This window comes from Nicotiana tabacum, chromosome 22, assembly GCF_000715075.1.
Source record: "Nicotiana tabacum cultivar K326 chromosome 22, ASM71507v2, whole genome shotgun sequence".
Lineage (NCBI taxonomy): Eukaryota > Viridiplantae > Streptophyta > Magnoliopsida > Solanales > Solanaceae > Nicotiana > Nicotiana tabacum.
In genome coordinates this window covers 9835719-9860232 of record NC_134101.1, presented here as the reverse complement: position 1 = coordinate 9860232, position 24514 = coordinate 9835719, and the positions used below count along the sequence as shown (strand labels likewise).

The 24514-nt window shown below is 35.0% G+C and overlaps 2 protein-coding genes across 7 annotated transcripts; both read right to left on the bottom strand.

The window, feature by feature from the left end:
* Nucleotides 1-5027, bottom strand: LOC107789724 (probable serine/threonine-protein kinase WNK4). Of its 5 annotated transcripts, none has more exons than XM_016611589.2 (7): nt 4677-4962; nt 3866-4131; nt 2834-3057; nt 2399-2556; nt 1995-2307; nt 1553-1834; nt 1-712 (listed from the first exon to the last, which is right to left on the bottom strand). In XM_016611589.2, exons 1-7 carry the CDS (start codon nt 4764-4766, stop codon nt 198-200), a joined length of 1848 nt encoding a protein of 615 aa, XP_016467075.1. In that variant the 5' UTR covers nt 4767-4962; the 3' UTR covers nt 1-197.
* Nucleotides 5028-15566: 10539 nt separating this feature from the next.
* LOC107789722 (uncharacterized) lies at nt 15567-22796 on the bottom strand. Of its 2 annotated transcripts, XM_075244255.1 has the most exons (9): nt 22378-22796; nt 20212-20397; nt 19747-19839; nt 18928-19110; nt 18741-18840; nt 18330-18515; nt 16697-17814; nt 16109-16500; nt 15567-16007 (listed from the first exon to the last, which is right to left on the bottom strand). In XM_075244255.1, exons 1-9 carry the CDS (start codon nt 22594-22596, stop codon nt 15938-15940), a joined length of 2547 nt encoding a protein of 848 aa, XP_075100356.1. In that variant the 5' UTR covers nt 22597-22796; the 3' UTR covers nt 15567-15937. The 2 variants fall into 2 exon arrangements, with proteins under 2 accessions (XP_075100356.1, XP_075100357.1); XM_075244256.1 differs by lacking the exons at nt 19747-19839; nt 20212-20397; nt 22378-22796 and adding an exon at nt 19560-19698.
* Nucleotides 22797-24514: the final 1718 nt, after the last annotated feature.

Sequence of the window (24514 nt, the reverse complement as noted above, 5' to 3'; positions counted from 1 at the left end):
TAGGTACCTTTGGAATTCTATTGCTGAAAGCGTATAAGGGCAAGAGGTTGTTTATTCTTACATCACTACAAATGGTCAAAATTTGAACAAACACTTTTATTGCCATTTACACCTGCCTAATTCAAAACTCGGACCTGCTTAAAACTAGCATATGCATATATCCTCGTACATTTAAGATATATATTCAGGAAAAGAAATCAATGTCTTCTTGGTTTGTGACCTTGTCCCTTCCCATCATTCCACAATCTCATGGAATAAGTAGAATTCATTGATTGAGGACTCCTTCTTGAATCCTCATAAGGTTGTTGAAACCCAATATTTTCCACAGCGCCAACCGTCTTGAACAATCGTCTCTTGTGCACTTCCTCCACCAATGTCTTGTGCAGCAACTGGCTGCGCATATCCACCAAGGACTTGTTCCTTGTTAGTCTACGCGTATCAACTTTGCCCTTCTCTTTAGAAGTGGAAGAAGTTCTTTTTAATTCTAGCATATCTTTGCACTGCTTGTAGCACATTCTTGCTAAAGACTGCCCAGTGCTTGAGTTTTCCCCGGGACAAAACCGGGAAGTATGGTGGTTAATTGCAGTAGCTGGCTGACTTTGTTTTGTAGAGGTCGTCACAGGATCATTCTCATCATCAGAGAAGTAATTGAAGTTGGAATAATTTGCTGAGTGTGATGAGCTTTGGGAGCTGGTGTCGTCAAACATATCACCTACAAGAGTAGTTGATGACTTGATCAGATGTAATCAAAAAGTTAAACTTCAAGCAAAGAAGCAGTTAAATGGTCGATCAAATAAGGCCAAGTAAAATGTAGTGACAAACATATAAACAATCGCCTCATGGTATTTATTTCAGGTCCAAAAATGTAGAAATGATGCTACTACTTTATTATAACTCCACTAATATATGTAGTTTATTCTCATCAATCCAAACTAATATTCAAGTTAATTAAACAATATCTGCCGACAATAAAGCAAAGACAACGTACGTCTAAGTTGCTCAAGACACCGGTGCGGATCTAGAGGTTAGATCCTTCGAGATATAAATTCTAAGATTCGGGGATATGGATCCTAGTATGCATACCGGTGCGGGGATCTGGCTAAAAATAATTCAAAAATATAAAAATATCTCTAAATTATGAGAAATTTAGTAGAATACTTAGGTATAGCTTGTAAAATGTGGATTCCTTTTTTATTCTCAAGTTGTAGATAAGTAAATGATTGATTTCCTAGATATGGTATGTTATTTTATTCAAACTACCCTAGTTTTAATTCTGATTTCAGGAATTAAATTGTATCTGTATCTCGTCTCGAATTTTTCCGTCCGCCGTGGTCAAAGTACCCAAAATTATTTGACTCGATCCGGTACAAATCTCATACCCACACCCATACTAGTGTCGTGCCGACACGGGTACGGAACCTAAACTGTTGTGTCAGAACAACTTAGACGTATGTGGAATTGGTAATATAACACTAGATTAGATAAATCATAGTACCATGAAGCCAATGAGGACCATTGGTGTTTGTGTCAATCACTTGAGAGGAGAGCAGACCTGACAATGACACTTGGGAAGATGAGCAAGATGAGAAACCTCGGAAAGGGTTATGGTGATCATTATCGTCATCTTTATAGCTTAGCACATGGTAATCGGCGGATTCAAACTGATTCCATTTCTTCCACTGAGGTACCAAACCAGATATCTCTCCGTCAATCATATTAGCTATTTCATATGGTTTCCAGTCTGTAATTTCTAATTCCTTCACCATTTCATTTGCGACCTCCGTTGGGGTGTCAGTTACAATGTCGAACGGGAAATACACATTCCTAACATCACCTGCATGGACAGATTGTTTTAACTTTAGCCTCATTTATAGCATTAATACTTCAGCTTCATGCATTTGTGTAGAAACTGGACTAATAATATTCGTTTCTCTTAGAAAAAAACTGAGGTCATAGGAAACAGAAATTTGTTTAAGATGAAGAGCAGCAAATACCTTTTTTATCCGCAATCTGCACTTTAATTAAAATGGTATCATCTTCAGGATTCAATTTCCCGGTGATGGTCATATTAGTCCTTGGAGCGTCCTCGTTCAAGTGGAGGTCCTCGATAGCAATTTTATCATTCAAGAAAGGCTTTTGAAGTTGCATCATTGTTACCGACTTACCATCAACATTATTAAATACAAGGAAGGGATCAACCATTAGTTCTTTAGCTGATAATCTTTTTGATGCTGGCTCCAAGCATTTCCTAATAAATCTTTGTGCATCCAAATCTTGAACTTTATAAAATGCCCGAGGCCTCTTACCCTGAGTGAGGAGAAAAAGATAATCATGTAAATTTCTGACTGACTGACAAAAACTTTAAGAGAGAGAGAGAGAGAGAGAGACAGCATCTTACAGAGGTCACTTTCTTGTATATTTGTGCGGGGTTAACACATTCACTGTATGGATATTCACCAGTAAGCATCTCTAACATGCACATGCCAAATGAATATACATCAACTAGCTCATTATAGTTCTCCTCGTATAGTTCCGGTGCCATGAACTCAGGTGTCCCTATTGCAATGAACAGAAATAATACACAATCAGTAGTAAATGTAGAATGATTTACAAATCACTAATGCATCTCAGATTTGATTGGATTTTATATGGAGAAAAGTCTCAAAATCAAGGCCAGTCTAGATAAAAATTGACTTTGGAAGACCACATAGCTTGATTCACCAAAATTCATTTCCGGCTACATATTTAGATTTCATGAGCTACTACTCAGGAAATATAAAACAAATTTGACAAATGTTCCAGCCCGGAAAAGCGGAAGTGGGAGATGAAGTACCTATAACACTGTGCGCTCTCTGTGATCCACGAAGAATTGCTGCCAAGCCCAAGTCCCCAATTTTCACTTGTCCAAGATGACCGTTAACAAATATGTTGTCACACTTCAGGTCTCGATGGATAACTGGCGGATCATGTTCGTGTAAATAAACAAGACCTTCCAGTATTTGGCGCGCCCAATTCTTTATAGCTCGAATGTCTACTCGCTGATACTTCTTTCTGTATCTGCATTCAATCAAATGATCAGTGATATTCTTATCTTGTAATAGTTTTACCAATAAATCAAAATCAACCAGCGGAAATGGGACATCCATGTATCCCGTCAGCAAATCCGCCACAGATATTTATGTCAAGTGTAGACTGATCCTCCTGATATCCTTTTAATTACTTACAATGCTCACCAGAAACTCAAATTTTAAATTCTTTGTTTTTTCCCATAAGACATTACAGAAGCAAGGTGTCAGATCCTTTCTAGGATTCCCTTAATTCTTTTATTTTCTCTATCCCTAGCATCTATGCTATAACCTAAAGTGAAAAAAATTCAATTAATATTTCAAAAAATGACACGACCGTACTTGAAATTGGGACCTTTAAGTCCAAGGCCCTCACATGAGGCCTCAAGCCCCCGATGCACTAAGCTCCCGCTATGCGCGGGATCCGGGGAAGGGCCGGAACACAAGGGTCTATTATACGCAGTCTTATCCTGCATTTATGCAAAAGGCTATTTTCACGACTCGAATCTGTGACCTCCTGGCCTCAAGCCCGCTTTAACAAAATCCCGCTAGGTTGCAAATTAGGTGCAACACTAACCAGTAATGGATCTAGACTAGACGCAGCGCATTGGACAGAAATCACTGTGTCTAACTCGGACTATATATATGTGTGTTAGTGAAAACTGGCATATGTATAAAGAGTAGAATCCACTGACTCTAAATTCCGGATCCATCGTTGCATTTAACTTAGCCAGATAGGGAGCTGCACAATATTAAACCATTCCAGTTCGGAAAAAATAGACAAAAGAACAGAGGATTACCCTCGGAGAGTACCGGAGGTGAACATCTCGGTAATGAAATTAAAGGTCCTGTGTTCAACATCAATCCAAGAAGTATAGAATCTCATGATAGAATGATGATTGAGAGTGCTAAGCAGATGAACTTCAGAGTAAAGCCTCTCCATATCCTCTGGTGAATGAAGCAAATCATTTAGTTTAATTTGGTTCCATGCCACTTCCATACCTAGCAACTCATCAATTGCTCTATACACTGTTTTCATTGCCCCTTTTCCCAAAACTTCCTCGAACTGTCCGCCCATCCATTAAAACCCAAACATCAAACATAATCAAGAATCACACATAATTGACTCTACTCACACAAATTTACTACAAAATTAGTAACTTTCTCTGTTCCCGTTTATGGAACTCAACAATTCAAGAATTGTAAATGCATAATTGATCAACCAAATTACAACAACAACAATAACAACAAACTCAGTAAGTTCCCACAAGTGGGGTCTGAGGAGACTAATGTGTACGCAGATATTACCCTTGCTCGGGAGGTCAGAGAGGCGGTTTCTGATAAACTCTCGACTAGAGAGTAGATGAAAACCAAATTACTATCATCAAAAGCATTTTAAGGATTATAAACATGCAACTAAAAAGCAAAAAGATTGAAGCTTTAAAAGAAATACTAATGGACTCAACTTACAATAATTTACAACAAGATTTGTACATGCATAATTGATCAACAAAATACTGTCACAAAACCATTTTAAATCTCATAACATGCAATAATAAAGTAAAATGATTGAAGCTTTAAAAAGAAAAACTAAGGCTAAAAGGTACTTACACGTCCATAACGAGCAGTAGGATCAATTTCAACATATCTAAGATCATCCTCTGATTCTTTACAGTGTTCTGAAAATCGTCCCTTGTACATATTGAATTGATTCTTACAAGAGTTTCAGTTAATCAAGAAAGTTGGTATAAGTTGAAACTTGAAAAGAGAAGTTAATTACTCATCTTTTTTATGATCTACTTAAAAAAGAGTTACGTGGGTAGCTAAAAGTTTTGTAGTTTATGACTAAGTAAAAGAGGTGCTTTGTATTCTGTATCTAATAATTAAAAGCATAGTTGGCAAACATTTGATTGAGAAATGAGACAAATGTGTGATGAATGAGTGTATTCTGATTTGACAGCAAGAATAGCACAAGTGAAAATGCTGGCACATAAGTTAGAACCAGTAGGGTCAGATTATTTTCTTATTTTTTGTTGGAAAATGATAAAAAGGTGAGATGTTTTTTGCCAAGAATTGGATTTTCTTAAGGGAAAATAGGAAGAAAAAGCATAAATTTAGTTAGAGGACAAATTTGGTGACTCTAGGGACCTGGTGAGAGAGAAAAAGAGTGACAAAAAGGAATATAGGAAAGGCCAAATCTTTAGGTTAGATTTTTTTTAATTTATGAAGTGATAAAATGACTAAGTTGATATTTTAAAAAGATGAAATGACTAAGGTGGTGGACTCAAGCCTAAGATAGGTACATTTAAGGATGAGAAGATTAGAAGCAATTATGAATATGGGAGAAAAAAATACAAGATTTTAAAATTTATGCGTACCAAGTATTATAAAGAACTTAGAATTGTCCATCTCTACTGATATGAGTTATTGCCTTTTGCGTCTTAGAATGGAGAGGAAGCCTCAACCAAGCAAAAGTGCGATATCTCTGGACACTCGAAATTATAAATTGATTCAAGTATCATTCTAATTACTTTTTCATAATCTTTTCTTTAAGTAAAATTACTGCGAGCGATATAAACTTAAACTTCATATTTTTAAATGGAGTTGGGGCCGGGGAAGTTGGCACTTGACAACTTGACTTCACTAATTTATAGTTGTATGCATAGGTTGAATAGACTATTTTTGAAAACAATACTACAATTTGTAGTAATTAAGAAGACAATTATGATATTATCAATAAAATGAGATGCAGAAGTAGGTGAGATTGAGGCACACATTCATTTATTTAATACTCGTGTGGCATCATAGACCAATTAATTGTCAAACTAGATACACTCCGTTACTAAATTGCAAAAGGCACACCTATAAGAGTTGCGGTGTAGCAATAAATACTTCTTCATTCTTAACCAGATATCTCGCATTCGAACTCTGGGTATGGAGTCACCTTTGTTAGGAGATGTTTTACCCCTCAATGTGAAACTTTTCTCCGCGAATCCGAATTTAGTTGGGCCTCAATACACGTATCGGATGTTGGTATTATTCCTCTTTAGGCGTTACTCTAATTTGATAATGCAAAGAACAAAGAACACTTCTAATCTACAATTAATTTGTGGTTAATTGTCATACCTCTCCACCATTAATTTGTTGTAACATTTCTAGATTTTATGTATATGCAGAGTGGGAGAATGAAGTTACTACTTCATAAATAGTTCACATTCATTCATATGACAGTTTCTTAACTTTTGTGACTTCGTTTGTGAAAAGATACAATTTTTCATAAGGTTTGAAGTTACTATCTTTATGACAATGTTGTCATTAAACCAAAAATAAATGTTACATAACATTAACTCACATTTGGCCTCTTATGATTTTCTGATGGAAGAAAACGTAAATGATTTGCCTATATAAATACACCAACCAAAAATATTATTCTCTCATCCTCTCAAAAGACTATTCTTCTTCCTATTTCTTTTGGGCAATTCTTTTTTGCAAACTCCAAACTTCCAGCCACGAGTGCACGTGTTTGGAAGTACTGTGAAAACCTTGGGGAGCGACCGGTCTTAACGATTTGCACCAAATCGAACCAAAATCGCTTTCAAGGCAGTGGCTTGCCACGACATATTTATTCGATAAGTTATTTCTATTCTTGGTCAATATTATCTACTATTTTTCTTATAATTTGAAAGCGATTTTGTATATAATATTGACTAATGGCTACTACTTTAAACAAAACACTTTCTGATCTGTCAAAGCTTGAGCCTTTATGGTAACAATTATAAGCATTGGTCCCGAAAACTTCTAATTTTCTTTGAACAATTAGAAGTGAATTACGTTTTGTTTAACGAACCTCCTGCTACTGTTGTTGCTGATGATGATGCTAAAAAAAAATTTGAAAAGGATAATAAAACTATTCGAGGGCATGTGGTTAACCATATGACTAATACTCTCTTAGATTTGTTTATAAATTATAAATCTGCTAAAGTCATATGGGACAGTTTGGAGAAGAAATATGGTGTGGATGATGCGGGGAAAAGAAGTATTTAGATGGAAAGTGGATCAAGTTTCAGATGGTTGATGATAAGTCAATCATGGAGCAGGTTCACAAGTATGAGAATTTGACTGCTGATATTCTGAATTAAGGCATGGAGATGTGTGAGATTCTTCAAGCTAATGTTCTACTTGAAAATTTTTCACCTTCCTGGAATGATTACAGGAATCAACTGAAACTCAAGAAGAAAAACTTAACTCTTCAATAATTGATCAGTCACATAAGGACTGAGGAAGCAAAATGTCTCAAAGATGAGGAGGCAGAACGACTTAAGGATAAGATGAAATTTCTCTCTCTTAATTCTTCTAAAGCTAACCTTGTAGAATCTGCTAGTACTTTTGTGAAAGACATGTTTAAAGGTAAACAGAAGAAAGGCCAGAAGAAAGAATATGTAAAGAAGCAGAATTACTTCAATAAACCGGAGGGCCAAATCCAAAAGTCGAAAGGACCTTGCTATGTCTGTGAAAAAATTGGTCACAATGCTTTCCAGTGCAACCAAAGACAAGGACAAAACTCGAAGCAGGGAGGAAAAACTCCACCCCAAGCTAACCTTACTGAAAGTGGTGATGTGATTGTTGATGTGGTCATATAGGCAAATATGGTGGCTAACAAGACTGATTGGATATTGGACACAGGCTCTTCAAGGCACCTCTGTGCCAACAAGGAATTGTTCCATAACTTTGAGGAGTCTACTGATGGCGAGTGTGTTTACATGGGTAACTCCACTACCGCAGGAGTTATGGGTAAAGGAAAAGTTCTTCTTAAGTTAACTTCTAGAAAAACCTCAGCCTTGAACAATGTTCTGTACGTTCCCTCCATTCGTAGAAACTTAATTTTTGGTGCACTTCTCAACAAAGCAGGCCTTAAACTTATTTTGAATCTAATAAAATTATTATTTCTCGTGGAGGAGACTTTGTTGGGAAGGGTTATCTCAATGGAGGTTTTTTTGTACTAAACATTATTCAAGAGATTACTAGTAATGCAAGTACTTCTAATTCTGCTTATATTGCTGAGTCTATTGATTTATGGCATGGTAGGTTAGGTCATATTAATATTGCTTCTATAAAAATACATAGAAAAATGGAATTAATTTTTGCGATTAATGTTGATAATTTTTCTAAGTGTTCTATTTGTATAGAAGCAAAATATACCAAAAAGCCTTTTAAAAATGTAACTAGTAGAAAGACAGAATTACTTGAACTAGTGTATTCAAACTTAGCTGATTTTAAGAATACTGTTAGTAAGGGTGGGAAGAAATACTACATGTAGATGACTTTTCGAGATACACTAAGGTATATCTTCTTAAGTCTAAGGATGAGGTTGAAAGCATATTTTTAAAATATAAAGCAGAAGTAGAAAATTAATTAAACAGGAAAATCAAGAGACTTAGGTCTGATAGGGGTGGTGAATATAGTACTAATACTCTAGAATCTTTTTGTGAGAAAAAATAGTAATATACATGAGGTTAGTGCTCCCTATACTCCCCAACAAAATGGTCTAGCTGAACGAAAAAATCGAACCCTTAAAGAAATGATGAATTCTATGCTTTTGATTTCAAGTTTATCTGACAAGATGTGGGTGTGGGGGGAAGCTGTCTTATCTGCATGTTATGTTCTTAATAGAGTTCCTCATAAGAAGTTAGATAAAACTCCTTATGAGTTATGGAAAGAATTTGCCCCTAACTTGAAATTTTTAAAAGTGTGGGGGTGTTTGGATAAAGTTGGTCTACATGAATTTAAACAAGTAACTGTAGGACCTAAGACTTTTGATGCCGCTTTTATTGGTTATGCTCAAAACAGTGCTGCATATAGATTTCTATCTTTGAATGATCATTCTATTTGCCAATCTGGAGATGCGAAATTTTTTGAGCATGTTTTTCCATTGAAATATAATGTTCCCACTGATGTGCCTAATAATACTTCTACATCTATATCTGTTAATTCTCATATTGTGCCTTCTTCTAGTATTACTACTAATGATCATGAAAATGAATTTAGAAGGAGTAAGAGACGTAGGATTGAACTAACTTTGGTCTTGACTTTATCACTACTTTCTTGACCGAAAATATTGAGCTTGATCTTTTGAATTATGAATTAGTGTCTACCTATTTAATAGAAGAAGACCCTAAGACTTATGATGAAGCAATGAGGTCAATAGATGCTAATTTTTGGAAAGAGGCCATTAAAAGTGAATTAGACTCTATAGTTTCTAATCACACTTGGAACTTATTTGATTTGCCTAAAGGTTGTAAACCCATAAGTAGCAAGTGGATATTTAAGAAGAAATTGAGACCTGATGGTACAATTGAGAAATATAAGGCTAGACTTGTTAATAGGGGTTTAAACCAAAAGAAAGGCGTTGACTACTTTGATACTTATTCTCCCGTAACTAAAATAGCAACTATTAGAACTCTTGTTGCCTTAGCCGCTATTCATAATTTAGTGATACATCAAATGGATGTTAAAACGACTTTTCTAAATGGTGATTTAGAGGAAGAGATCTATATGACTCAACCTGAGGGTTTTGTGATCCAAGGACAGGAGAATAAAGTATGAAAATTGAGAAAGTCTATATATGGTCTTAAACAGGTACCTAAGCAATAGTATGAAAAGTTTAATAACACACTAGTAGATAATGGGTTTGTTGTTAATGCATCTGATACTTGTGTTTATTCCAATATGGTAGGATCAGATTGTGTGATTATATGTTTGTATGTAGATGACATGTTAATCTTTGGCCCTAATGTGGATATTGTAAATGAGACTAAGAATTCGTTGTCTTCTAAATTTAAAATGAAAGATCTTGGAGAAGTAGATGTAATTATAGGGATTAAAATCAAAAGAACTGCTAATGGTTTTTCATTGTCTCGGTCTCATTATATTGAGAAAATATTGAAAAGGTTTGATTGTTTTGATGTAGCTCCTGTGAGAACTCCTTATGATCCTAGCATACACTTGAGAAAGAATAAAGAATCTAGTGTTTCTCAAACTGAATATTCTAAGATAATTGGTAGTATAATGTTTCTCATGAATTATACATGGCCTGATATTGCTTATGTTATTAGTAGATTAAGTAGATATACTCACAAACCCAGTAGTGAATAGTGGAATGCTCTTCATCGCTTGCTAAGGTATTTGAGAGGTACTATGGATTGGTGTTTGCATTTTAATAATTTTCCTGTTGTTTTAGAAGGATTTTGTGATGCAAATTGAGTTACTGACAATGATGAAGTTAGCTCCACCAGTGGCTATGTGTTTACTTTGGGTGCAGGTGCTATTTCGTGGAAGTCTTCAAAACAGACTTGTATAGCACGTTCGACTATGGAATCTGAATTTATTGCTCTTGAGTTAGCAGGGCAAGAAGCTGAATGGTTGAGAAACTTATTGGCAGACGTGCCTTTATGGAGAAGACAAACTTCACCAGTGTCTTTACATTGTGACTCACAAGCGGCAATTGAAATTTTCAAAAATAGTGTGTACAATGAAAAAAGAAGACATATTCGCATTAGAGATGGTGAGGTGAAATAATTATTAAAACATAGTATTATTTCCTTGGAATATGTAAGATCCGAAAGAAATTTGGCGGATCCTTTAATCAAGGGTTTGGCAAGGAGAGTTATCCTTGAAACGTCGATGGGGATGGGGCTAAAGCCCATGGATGGAGGAAGTATGGTGGATACCCGTTCGTGATCAAACGAAGCCATATGAGACTTCAATATGCACTATATTTCCTATCCCTATGACGTGTGGTAGTGCTTTATAAGGTTGAGCCTATTTTGGTCTTAATGATTCCATAGCCTTAAGGTGGTCTATATGTTGATAGACTTGATGGAATCACCTACGTGAGTGTAAAGGTGCGGTCGCCTTTTATGAAAGACTTGAGATATCTTTCTAGAGCACTCATGAGACCAAAGGTGTGCGCATGACCATAAAAGCACTTTATTAGTATCGCAGAGTTTGCATAAAATTAAGGATATAGTATGTGTATTGAGGGTCTCAACTCATGTCCATTCAGTTCAAGAGTACTTCACTTTGTGGATATTAGTCATTGCCTCATTTCACTACGTGTCAATTCAAATCAAAAGATATTGACACTTAAGTACATGTTCCTTCCTTTTGCCCGGGAATTATTCTTATCTTTATCTTTGCATTAGTGGGGGATTGTTAGTATTATTCCTCTTTAGACGTTACTCTAATTTGATAATGCAAAGAACAAAGAACACTTCTAATCTACAATTAATCCGTAGTTAATTGTCATACCTCTCCACCATTAATTTATTATAATATTTTTAGATTTTATGTATACTCAAAGTGGGAGAATGAAGTTACTACTTCATAAATGGTTCACATTCATTCATATGACAGTTTCTTAACTTTTGTGACTTCGTTTGTGAAAAGATACAACTTTTCATAAGGTTTGAAGTTACTGTCTTTATGACAATTTTGTCATTAAACCAAAAATAAATGTTACATAACATTAACTCACATTTGGCCTCTTACGATTTTCTGATGGAAGAAAACGTAAATGATTTGCCTATATAAACATCATCATTTGTGAGCTAAAACACCAATCAAAAATATTATTTTCTCATCCTCTCAAAAGACTATTCTTCTTCCTATTTTTCCTAGGCAATTCTTTTTTGCAAACTCCAAACTTCCAGCCACGAGTGCACGTATTTGGAAGTACTGTGGAACCTTGGGGAGCGACCGGTCTTAACGATTTGCACCCAGTCGGACCAAAATCGCTTTCAAAATAGTGGCTTGCCACGGCACAGTATTTATTCGATAAATTATTTCTATTCTTGGTCAATATTATCTACTATTTTTCTTACATCGGACATCAAATCAAAAACAAAAGGCAAAAGGCACGACAAACTACGTGGGAAGGACTCTAGAGGTTTGGCTATTGAGTGGATAACTCTCATACAATTTTGAGTAGGTGTCATTACTTGTAAAACTTTATTGTATTTATTACTCGTGTTTGATGAAAAAGCTAAAATCTTTGCTATTACAGTTACATTGAAAACAGAATTCACTACTAAAGTAAAAGGTCAAATGAAATATTTGGAAGTTTTCATTAATTTAAGCGATCAATATTTTTTCAACAATTCGAATATGTAAACATAAATACCTAAACAAGTTTCTAGTAGTAGTAATAACCAGTAGAAATAATATATAGTTTCGATGCGATATTATCAGTCTTTTAAGATTTTTGGATATCCTTATAAAAATGCATTTAATTAATGGTTTAATCCTACAAGTTTGACTTTGACAGATAAAAAAACAAAGGAAGGTCACTTCTGTTGGGTGTATTATCACGTAATCAAATAATTTGCAGTGCACGACTGCACAATTAACAATCTAAGTATCTAACTATTAAACAACAGTTGACCATATCAATAAATAAATTCAATTGATTAACTTAATATATTTATATATAAAAAATAGTTTACTAAAGGTAGTACAATTTATCTCTGTCCCTTTTGTTTCTTGAAAAAGTGTAAAGGTTCTTATTTTTTCCTAGTGTCAAGGTTAAGTATCCTACTTCTTTCTTTGTTTCCCAACATTATTTTTCGACACTATTTTCAGAAATTATTTTCCGTATCTTTTTATTCTAATCCACTGGTTGGTTCAAGCGGAGGAAAATACGTATGTTTACGATTTTTTGTCTTCTTCCAAAAATTAAAGAAAGCTTTTATAATTCAATCTAAGTTCAGTTAGAGAGTACATCGATTTTCACACCTCTAATTTAGAAAATAAAATGAAATTACAAATTCGAAGTTCTTGCAACTCAAATAACTAGATTGAAATCATCCATATTCCTAAGACCAAGTAAAATAGCGATTAGTTCAATTCTTATATTATTACTTGAAGCGTTAAATAGTTTTTTTTTAAAAAAAAATTAATATTGAGTCTTTTCGAATGTTTTATTTACTTTTTCTTTACGTAGTTCTTAAAAACGTAATATTGAGAAGTTGATGTATGAATTTATGCTGTAATTTGAACAGCATTGTTTTTTGTTGTACGTTATATTCGTGAGTTGTTTCATTTGTACATTGAATAATGACTAGAGGGAGCAACTCCAGACCCACCACGTTGATATGGATGAAACGTACATTGAATATAACTAGCTAAGAAGGGTCCTGTCTATTTCAAATGAAAAATAAATAAAACAAGAAAGAAGAAAATAAAAGGAAAAAATAGCACACCAAGAATATCAGAATATGGTCTACGTCCCGATCAATAAAGATGGATGAAAATAGAGATCAGAATTTTAATCTGATAAAGACAAAAATAACGTTTAGTGATTTCTTCAAATCTTCTTAAGCTTCACATAAAATTAGTCTGGCACTTATGTTAGTTAAAGGTGGCCACTAAAATAATAATAATTTCGTGGTTAATATATCGCTAAATCGCTCGCTCGTAGCTAACAAATTTTTTTGATAATTAACCTATCGCTAATTCGCTGCTAAATAGGATTAGCGATTCTGTTGTTTAGCTATAGAATTTGTCTGTCGCTAATTTCTATTTTTTTTTTTTTAGTAGTAGGCAAATACTCAAATTAATAATAAAGTGCGCACAAACTAACTAGGAAAAAAAAAAAGGAAAATCAAATAAAGATAAAAGATGAGAAGTCTTGTCTAAATTCTCTATGGAGTGAGTTGACTAAAAACATTTTGAGTAGCAAATATCATATGGAGCTAAAAGCATTAAGAAATGTGGAGGCAATACTTAGTTTTATTCTTATCCACATAACTTTATATGGAGGCAAACGGCATCTTTTTGTGGGCAACCAAATTCTTCTCTAAATCAAATCCCATATGATTGTATACACAATATTCGTCTCATCTCATCTCATCTAATAATTGAGAGAGAGCCTATATTTTACAATTAAATATATACAAAAACTTACAATTTGCACGTGTTCATTCCACCTTGAAACAAAATAATAACACTATACTTTTGTTGATTTTTTGAGTTCTCAAGTTGTTTGAGTTTATTAGGTTTAAGCTATGATAGATATCCCATGTTCACAAGCATCAGAGAATGGTTGTTAGGATAATACTTTGTAAATATTAAAACATATTACTCCAAGGTTATATTTTAAATAGATGATTCATAGCAATACTAATTGATGTTTGTTGGAATATTAGGTGTAAGATATAAGATAATTAAGCAATTTAAGGTTTTAAGTCGAACCTCTTCCTGAAAAAGATCTCCATTCATGTAAGTACAATTTATCCATAACAGTTAAAGTATCAACATGATGTAATATAAGGTAAAAAAAAAATTAACATTCTTTTAACATAGAAGACGAAGAGTCATATTGTACCGAAATCACTTTATCTGATAATCGAGATTAAAAATGCTTAATTAGATGAGGATCAAGATTAAAAAATGTCAAAACTAAGGAGCAAAGCTCTTTTATCTGCATATATATATTCACAAAATATGATTTTATGCTACTGTTTAATGGAGCAAATGATCTCTTATATCCACTTATGATATAAATAGAAGAAAATGACCAATCAAAACCAATAGAGACGTGAAAGCTCAAATCCAAGACCTCTTAGCTTTATGAGTTAAAAGAGGTCCGAATAGACGATAGGCCATCTTTTAAAATACCAATACCAAACAGCAGATTCAGCAGAAAATGAAATTAGGGCAATTTTCAGTGACGCCCCTTAAAGTTTTTACTTATACACTTACATCCCTTTGGGAAAATTAACTTTTCAAACTTTCAGTTTTAACTCATCAAAATATTTCTCGAGCTAACAGTCCTCCCCCCTTGCTTAGCCGCTAATGGCATAAATATTTGTCCAATATTACAACTTGTTAATGAATGCGCATTAGTACTAAGAACAAATATAATATCATGGGATAAAAATAAGACTTAAAACCCAATGTGCACCATACTTAGGGCTAGTTTGGTACAGGGATAAGGGATAATTAATCTCAGAATTAAATCTAAGATGAGTTTATCCCACATTTAGTTGGGAGAAAATCGCGGTATAACTAATACCGAAATTAGTTATCCCGTGAATGTAGTGTTATTTTTATCCCTATGGAAGGGTGAGATAATAATTCTGGGATAATTAATCGTAGGATAACTTGTTTCCAACCAAATGATATAGTTGGTATTAGACTAACGAAGGAAACGACTTCCTGTGGGCGCAAGGGTCTATTGTTGTTGGTTTTTGATAGAGAAAGAAAGAGTGTGCAGTTATACGCAATGAAGCAGTCACATTAACATGATCCTCAAATAAAAAGCTTAGCTTACCTCCGCTTGTGGTTGTCTCTGACATGCAATGCTACAATATTTAACAGCTATTCAGTAAAACGGCAACAGGCTGAGATACGTAGTATTAAAACCAAGTATACTAGATATTCTGATCAGACATAAATATATGCAGCCAAATCTACAGAAGGGAACAAAGACTACAGTCAATCAGAGAGCAAAGATGAAGTAAAACAGATGAAAACAAAAGTCAGTGAATTGAACCAAAGTTGTTAGAAGCTATCAGAACTAAGTCTAGAATGCTGGTACCGCTAATGCAGCAACAATATGCTGCCAAAGGTACTATACAATGTGCATGTCTATTTTACACTAGCCAACCCGAACTAGATTGGAATTGAGCTGTAGTTGTTGTATTCTCTCACTACCAAAAAGATACTAATAATGCAAATAAAGGTTAAAAAACATACTCTGTTTTAGTTTCTATAATTCTCTCTTTTTTATCTGATATCTGCCTAAAAGTATCTGCTTTTGTTAGCTTTTACTGTAAAAATTCCCTTGCAGTCTTCATACAAGTAGAAAGTCAATCCTAACCCTTCGACAAGGACAGAGGAGGGAACTCATCTTCATTCTTAAGGCGCAATGGATGTTCTGCAGCCCTGAAAGCAAAATTAGACTGACTTAGTTATCGTCTGATAACAAACAAAGACTACACTGCTACTCCACAGTCCGAAAATAGTAAAACAGGAACTTCTCTTACCTTTCTTGTTTACTACATACAGATTCTGGAAGCTGCACCTTTTGCGGGACACTAATCAGGAGCACGTCATGAGAAGTGCATGAAAGCGCATCTTCAGAAAGATTCCCCAGAGATCCAAACTCAATTATACATGATGAATGCGAGAAATCATTGGCATGAAAATCTTTGAGGAGCTTATCAGATTGGCTAGCTACAGCAAACTTTCCACGACCTTGAGCAGAAGATTGCACAGCTGAAATCTCTACTGTACACTTTTCTGAACGATTTGCATCGGAAAGAGCAGGAACCCACTTATTACTATGAGTGCCACTATGCATATGCAACTGACAATGATTTCTTGGTGCCTTAATCCTAGTCCTTCCTTTACACCGTATCTCCTGGAAAGAATAATTCTGCAAGACACCAAAATATGAGTCTTCGTAAGGGGGTTGCTTTTCAAATCTTAATGACATGGTCAGATATTCCTGAAAGGAAAAAGGAGGGTGATACAAAAAAGGTATCTAGCTTACGAAAAGGGAGACTTATCTGAACAAACTGAGATATAATAAAGATGGGAAATAAGGAACACAGACTGTAGGAGCAAACTACCGAATTCGGGAAGTAGGTGCCAATTCCTTGTGCCGTTTCTTCCTTCTCAGAACCTAAAGCAGCAGTAGATGGTAGAGAATTATCAGGACGGTGAACAGCTGGTCCTACAAGCATACCATTCACATTTGTTTGCCAAAATGAGTTCTGTCTAAGTGGCATCGATTGCCGCACAGTATCCCAAAAGTGCTTGTTCTGACATTGAGATGGTGATGATGGACTATTGAGTACTGGTGCTGACAGAGAAAAACCATAGCAACACTGGCCATAGAGCAAACTCCGTATATGGCTGTCATAGTCCCCACTTAAGTCCACCAAAGGATTCAAAGCTTCAACATCTCCGGCTGTGCTCGCCAAGTCCCTTTCCCCTATATCGAGAAATAAACTTTCTAGAATACTGGTCTTTGGACTTGAGATTACTGAACCACCAGACCAGACGCTCTCGCTATAATCTGTACCTGATTGGTATATGCTGCTGCACTCCAGAGCGAACTCTCTGGTTTCTACCCACAAACCATAATCAGATAGGTCACTTTGGCACAGATTCTCAGGCCCAGAGTTTCCATTTTCAACATATGATTTATTGAAATGAAACGGAGGATCATGGTAATGCTTCCTAGAAAGAAAATTCATGGAGTTTCCATTAAAACAACAGTCATATGTTCCATTTGCAACATCAAGATTTAGAGGATCAGAAGCTGAATGATCACTTGCATCCGTAGATAGACAGAATCCTGACAAGGCTGCATCATCTGGAAAGGAGCCACTTTCTGACACCATATCTGAAGAAACTCCATTCATTAAGTTACTCGACAACTCATTTGATATTGATTTAAATACCTTTTTCAGACTATCATTCTCAAAATCACCATCGGATGATTTCAGAAGCATTCTATTGTCAGAATAAGATTCAGCAGGGGATAATGAAGAACATGTGTCTTCGTCACCAAATATTAGGCAGGAATCTTGTAAATCAGCCAAAAGATTGTGTCTACACCTCTCAATAGTGTTTGCGAAGAACTTCTTGATCTCATCGGCAACTCTATCAGATGGTAACGAAAGAATGTTCCCAAGCTTGCGGGCCCCATACCTAAAAGCTCTTTGTATTCGACAGAAACTCCCTGGAGGGAATCAAAGCATAACTTACGCATGAGATAAAGTAACACACACCACCTAAACACCAACCCGAAGCACCAAAAACATGCTCTTTCCGGGAATAACATGACAACACATTTTCTTTTTCCAAAACTTCTCTTGTACAGTCATAATAACTCTTAAATGACTTTATCTACTCTTCTGTAGGCAATCATAGAACATATCGCTCATATCTAACTAGAGGTGGTACTAGTTGTTAAGCCAATAGAACTGCATGGTCACTTAGCAACATTTTAGTACTTTTGGTTGCTCTGGGAAAAACAGAATGCAAAGATAAAAATATAAAGACCTGGCTGAAAGCATCCAAAACAAATTTGGTAATAATCTCTTTTGTGGCCAAAACAACAGAATCAGATCATTAGGCTCCTATTCCTCATATACTCTTTGAGTCACCAAAGTACCAGAGAAGGGAAACAAAAGGACGCTGCATTTCCTATGTGATATTCTAGTAAACCACATAAAGAAATCATTTAAGTTGTACCTCTGTTGACACTACGGCCAAGGTTGTTATTTTCCTTCAAGGGGTCAACTATATTTAGATACTTTTGTTGAAATACTCGTGTGTCCACCTCAAGACCCCTGGATGGAACTGAGAACATTTCCATACAGTTCCTTAGAAACCCTTCACTAAGCAACAGATTGTTGCTTATATGATCTGGCATCTCAACTGCAGACAGAAAAGGGGCGACCGTGAGCAAAAATTCGAAATGAAGAAAGATCAAATCTTCACTCATCTGAATCATCCCCCCCCCCCAAAAAAAAAGGGAGAGAGAGAGAGACCAATCTCTTTGAAAGCTCACGCATGAGTACAAAAAAGTAATCTATACAAGGACGTAGACATCGAAAAGAGATTGCAGGCAACACCAAAGATGAAAGGAAGGGCATTGCCTACCTAATATGTCAGGAGATGATTTGCATACTGGACCATTCAAACTGATACAATAGTTGTCCCAATCAAATTTGCTGTAGTAATCCAAAAATCTATAGAGAACCTAAAAGCAAGCATAAACAGGATATCCAATAAACTTATGCACAAAGCATAATGCACAAAGTCAAAATGCACCAAAACAAGTAATTACCGCTAGAGGACCATTTAACGAAGAATGGAACAGATGGAATATAAATAAGACCAGTGTTTCCAAAGCATATGTGGAAATCAGACCATGATGTGCACCAAGAATACGACTTTCATAATAGCACCAAGCCTTTATCAAAATAATGCTACGTTTGAAGAGATGATTTTTCCCAACAAGGCGATCTACCTGCGCTCAAGAAACAAAGAAGCCAACAAGAAGAAAAATCAGCTGCTCATTGCCTCGATCAACATGAAAACAGAAGAATAAAAAATATCAACAACAACAACAACAACCCAGTGAGTTCCCACAAGTGGGGTCTGGGGAGGGTAGAGGGTACGCAGACCTTACCCCTACCCCGGAGAGTAGAGAGGCTGTTTCCGAAAGACCCTCAGCAAGAATAAAAAATATCAACTAAAATAAAACAGAAGATATTTGGTTCTCCAAGTTTTTGAAGGGAATAGAAGGATAATGAAGCAAAAAATCCAGACAGTTTAAAAAGACATTAAGCTGACAGAGACAAATAAACAACTAAAGGCTATCAGATATTTTTGTTTAGAAAGCTAAAATATAGCTCATTTCAAGCACAAATTGGATAATACTGCAGAAAGGAGGGATATATGGATGTCAACACCCACCATTTTCCAGGTACAGCTGCTTCAGCTTAACCAAGACATGCTAAAATTTTGCACGTAATAGTCTACGTAACAAAAAGTAAAGCACAATGGCACTATTACATTGACACGCTGTCATTGACACCTGCAACCAAGCACCTATAATATAATGATAAGAATTTAATTGTTAACAGTCAACTTTGTAAATTACCTGCTCAAGGAAACAAAGTGTGCAAAGTCCACCTAACTGATTAAAGGATATATCTATCACAGTATTTTGTACAAGACATTTCACCAGCTTAACCTGCCATGAGAAATTCCAAACTTCTCAATACTAAACAGATAAAAAATTAGCAGTTAAGCATAAAAATAGTGAACTACTATTGATAGCCAAACCAATAGACAGTATTACAGACTCTACAAAACAACCTTCAAATACAATAAACATTCTTCAAGCAACTAAAAGCACAAGCCTCCCCTCACCCCCAAAAATTACTAGGCATGGAAAAAAACCCCTTTGCTTATGCTCAACTATCCTTAGGTTGCAGGATATCGAAATAAAAACTCTTCGAACTATTTGAAACAGCAAAGAACAGTGAAATACTTCATCCAATTCAGTTAGTTTTACAGATTCTGAAGGTTTGAATACACTTGTCATTATTAGTCAGGAAAGAACCTCTGCATCAATAAATTGGGGATCCTTGACATCATACTCAGCAACTTCTTTTTGCTCTTCTTCCTGCAGAACAGCAAGAACATCACGGCCGAATGTTTCTTCTGTAATAGAACTGCTAAAAACAGTCAAATCAATGTCACCATCAGGAAGGTAGGTCTTCAGTGGCACTGATCCATATGGGAAGACCTGTACGACAAACAAGTACCATCAGTAAAACTCAATTAAGATAATGAAACGCAAGATATAACTTACAAACTATTTCAGTTTAAGGTCTGAAACAACATCATTCAAGCTTCATCAGTTAGTAAACTTGAACACAAATCACATAGTTCAAGCACAACATGTAATCTTATATAAGCTTAGCTTTCAAGTTCAAGCACACCAGACTAGGCAATATTGAAGCTGATGCAGCTAAGGTAGCAGGACGTAATTTCAAGAGAAAAAGATGTTCAACCATTCTATGAACAAATAAAGCAAGAGAAGACTTGAATACTTCAAATGTATAGACTTACTCAATTTAGCGGCTGGAACGATCAGATTCATTATTGACTAAGTTATGCATCTAATAGCATTTGGCTTATAAAAATGTAGAATTCCTAAGAACTTAGAAAAGAAAAGAATAAAAAATGAGTCATGCATTTCAGTTTAACTCATATGTGTTTGATTAAAAGCAGAAATTAGCTTCCTGAAGTTGAATTGATTGAAAGGTGTACAAAGAATGCTTAAAGGAACAAAAATCACTTGACATGAAATGAAAGAAAAGTAGTTACAACAACAACAACAACAAACAACCCCAATAAAGAAACAGCTTAGTGCTATTTATTACTATTAGCTCTCTAGATCGACTACTAAAACATCACTTCTAACGCAGTGCGATAGGTCAAGACCCGATGCTCTTAGCCAAAAAAGTGTTTATACTTTTATAAGTGAAAATTATTACAATGCAATTCAAAGTAGTTACACTTTTTGTACTAATCATGACAATAAAATCGTTAACTACCATTCTTCTTCTTCTTCTAACTTGGTTTACCGAAAGTACATGAACTTAAGATAGGAGTAAAGCTGCCAGAACCAAATTTTGGGCTAAACACTACAATCGACAATAGTACTTGTAATAATTCTAGAACTGAGGAGATTCCCTCGAGGTTGAAGAGCTGGAAAAAACCTTGGGAACCAAGGTTCCAATCCTAGCAAAGTGAACACTAAGTAAATTCTTCTCATCTGCCTAAACATGGTGACTCGGTACCTGTGCTGGTGAGAGACAGCAGATACCTGGTGGATTAGTCAAGGTCGGCACAAGTTTACACAAACACCAACACCAACACCACCTCACGATTAGTCAAGGTCAGCACAAGTTTACACAAACACCAACACCACCTCAGTCCCAAACAGGTTGGGATCGACTACATGAATCTTCACTTCTTTCTTTAAGCTCAACATATATCATCATCATATCAAATAAAAAAAAAGTGGCAAATAAGTAGACGCAAACACCATTGTTATTAAAAGAAAAAAGCTTTTAATACTTAGGTAAAACTGTAGCAGTAATGCTAAAAAGAAGAAAAAGAAAATCTACGTCTCTTTTACTTCCCCTTTGCATTCATACCATCTTAAGATTGGTAGAATATAATCTGAGATTGTAAACAACATTAAATCGACCCTTATATGTTCAGCCGATATGAAGAAAACATCAAATAAAAGGTAAAACGTCATTTTCTGACCTCCTGCAGGTTGACCAAGCCCCTACCCCACCCCCACAAGCACACCCACGTTATTTTCAAAAAGAAGGTATCAATAGAAAGTTAAAACGATTGAACCCAAGGGTGTTGCGAGTGGTCAATGGAGTGGGAGGAAAACCATGAAGTCTCAGATTCAAACCTTGCAGAGGGAAAAAAGACACTTAGGTGATTTCGTCACATTTGCCTAAGTCTTGGTAGGTAGAGTTACTCTAACTCGATAGAACAGTAGGGGTGCGTGCAAGCTGGTATGTATACCATCATCATAAAATAGAAAGCATAAAAAATCGTGATACATCATTGAGATAGCAATGGAACATATAACCTATAGATACGCAAAAGGCCTCGCGACGAAAAATTATGAGATATCACTTAAAATTAGCTGCAAAACATTTAAGTTGTACAGATAATCTAGACAATCAAAATTCACCTCGCATCCAAGAGAGAATTTGATGAGTCTCTGGACGTAATCAATAACGGCTTTCCTCTTTTCCTCAGTGTCAAGTGTTGGATGAACACAATTCACCACTTCTTCTGTAGCTTCTTCAGCAACAGCCAAACAATCCTCAGTAACTGTTAAAGGATCAGGACTCAAAAAACTCCAACCGTTCTCCATTTCAACTCGGTTTCCGTTTCCACAAGAACCCATACCAAAAAAAAATCTGATTATAGCCAAGCAAAACGTAGGGTTTTAGAGGCCATTGACAACAAGGGAATGTTCTAGACAAAGGGATGGGAATAGAGAGACAAAGTGAGAAATAAGGGGTAATGTGGAAAAGGTGCTATATATAGAATTTTTGTATGTTTTGAATATCTGTAATCTGCTTTGTATTGTATTAATATCAACCTAATATCAAAGAAGAAGAAGAAGAAAATGGAACGTAAAATTCGGGAGAAGGAGACAATTCTCAATTGCCCCCACCTCCCCCTTTTGTATCCCTCTGTTGTTGTTTTCTTCGTCAAAATCAAAAACTTCCTTCTACTTGCAACTACGTGTATATTTCGTATATATGTACGTATATTTTTTGGGCTTTTTTCGTTGGGAAATTCTGTTATTGTTGTCAGACAATCACGTCTGCCGAGGGGGTAAAGGTTGCGGCGTAACGCGACGCCGCGAAAGAGGGTGGCGCTATTGTTCAAATGCCGTTATTGGAAAAAGCATATCATAACCTATGTAATTTTGTCACTTTTAATTTTGGACTCGAAGTCAATATATATTTATGTGTCAAAAATAATTATAAATTATAATACTCACACTTTTTAATTTAATATCCATTGACTAGCATCAATTATTTAAAGTTTGAGAATAGATTAACGATATTACTCATTCCGATCCGTAATAAGTCACTTTTAAGTCTTCGATATAGCCTTTAAGAAAATACGAACTTGAAAAATATATGTATTCACTAAATTATCCTTAATTAATTGTTACCTTGACACATTGAAATATGTAAATAATGACAAATATTAAATAAAATAAAATTAATTTCTTTTTGAATATGTAAAAGGACACTTATTTTGGACCAAAATAAAATTAGTATTTACTAATTTTTGGTTCCAATAATATAAAAATACAGAATTTAAAAACTTATTTAAACTAATTTGTAAGAGTCATTTCAGTTATCTTTCGTCCATATATCTAAGTTCTACGAAATCCATAGTAATATTTACTTACTAATTTTGGTTCAAATGATATAGTAACAATTAAACAATAAAAATATTATGTGAAATAATTTTAAATTTTGAAATTTGCCTCCATCTTACCCACTCACCCTCTCAAAAGAATCCCACACTCTTGTTTTGGTAAATTTCTAAAACAAAAGAAAGAGAATCCGGAACTCGTCTTCGTGGATTTTATTCCAATGACAAATTAGCTAAGAGAATTATGAATTTATCTTTTTGGGGTAGGATAAAGAAGAAAATAAAATAAATGTATCTAATTTAGTTTTCTTAATTAATATTTTCACATTTGTGAAAACAAGACAATACGAGGTTATATTATAAATAACTATTTTATTTTTTTTATTTTTTTCTAATACGACAAATTCTATCATCTAATGAATGATAATTTATTTATATACGTACTTTATGTCATTTTATTCAGTTGAGTCAACTATAGTTGAACAATTGGTCCTTTTAATATTTTTGGTCCTAACTAGAGGGTTTGCTATGATGGTAAGCAACTTCCACTTCCAACCAAGAGGTTGTAAGTTCGAGTCACCCCAAGAGCAAGGCGGGGAGTTCTCGGAGGGAAGTACTGGGTTGTTGCTGAGCAAATTTTACCTCGCTTATTTCGTAGCATATGACAAAACAAATACTATAAGATTCAAAATTCGTACTTTCTGGTGGACCACTTGGGGGTGGACCATCTTGATATTTAGAACTTGAAACGTTTTTTGAATGCATCACATTTTAATAAAAGGACGAAAATGAGACAATTATTTCCTTGCAAGATTTAACAATTTGTGAGAGTAAAAAGTGGAATAAAACAAGCATAATACAAAGGTTTCCAAGTTTAGGGGAAAAAATTTATCCTTACCCACATTTTTGTCAAGCTAAAAAATTTA

Coding starts and splice junctions, on each gene's coding strand:
- LOC107789722 (XM_075244255.1), bottom strand. CDS start 22,596: ATGGGTTCTTGTGGAAACGGAAACCGAGTTGAAATGGAGAACGGTTGG. Junction 18,516..18,740: donor ATCATCTCCTGACATATTAG/GTAGGCAATGCC, acceptor TTCTGTCTGCAG/TTGAGATGCCAGATCATATA. Junction 17,815..18,329: donor TGGCCGTAGTGTCAACAGAG/GTACAACTTAAA, acceptor GATTCCCTCCAG/GGAGTTTCTGTCGAATACAA.
- LOC107789724 (XM_016611589.2), bottom strand. CDS start 4,766: ATGTACAAGGGACGATTTTCAGAACACTGTAAAGAATCAGAGGATGAT. Junction 4,132..4,676: donor CTACTGCTCGTTATGGACGT/GTAAGTACCTTT, acceptor ATGGGCGGACAG/TTCGAGGAAGTTTTGGGAAA. Junction 1,835..1,994: donor GCAGATTGCGGATAAAAAAG/GTATTTGCTGCT, acceptor CTGTCCATGCAG/GTGATGTTAGGAATGTGTAT.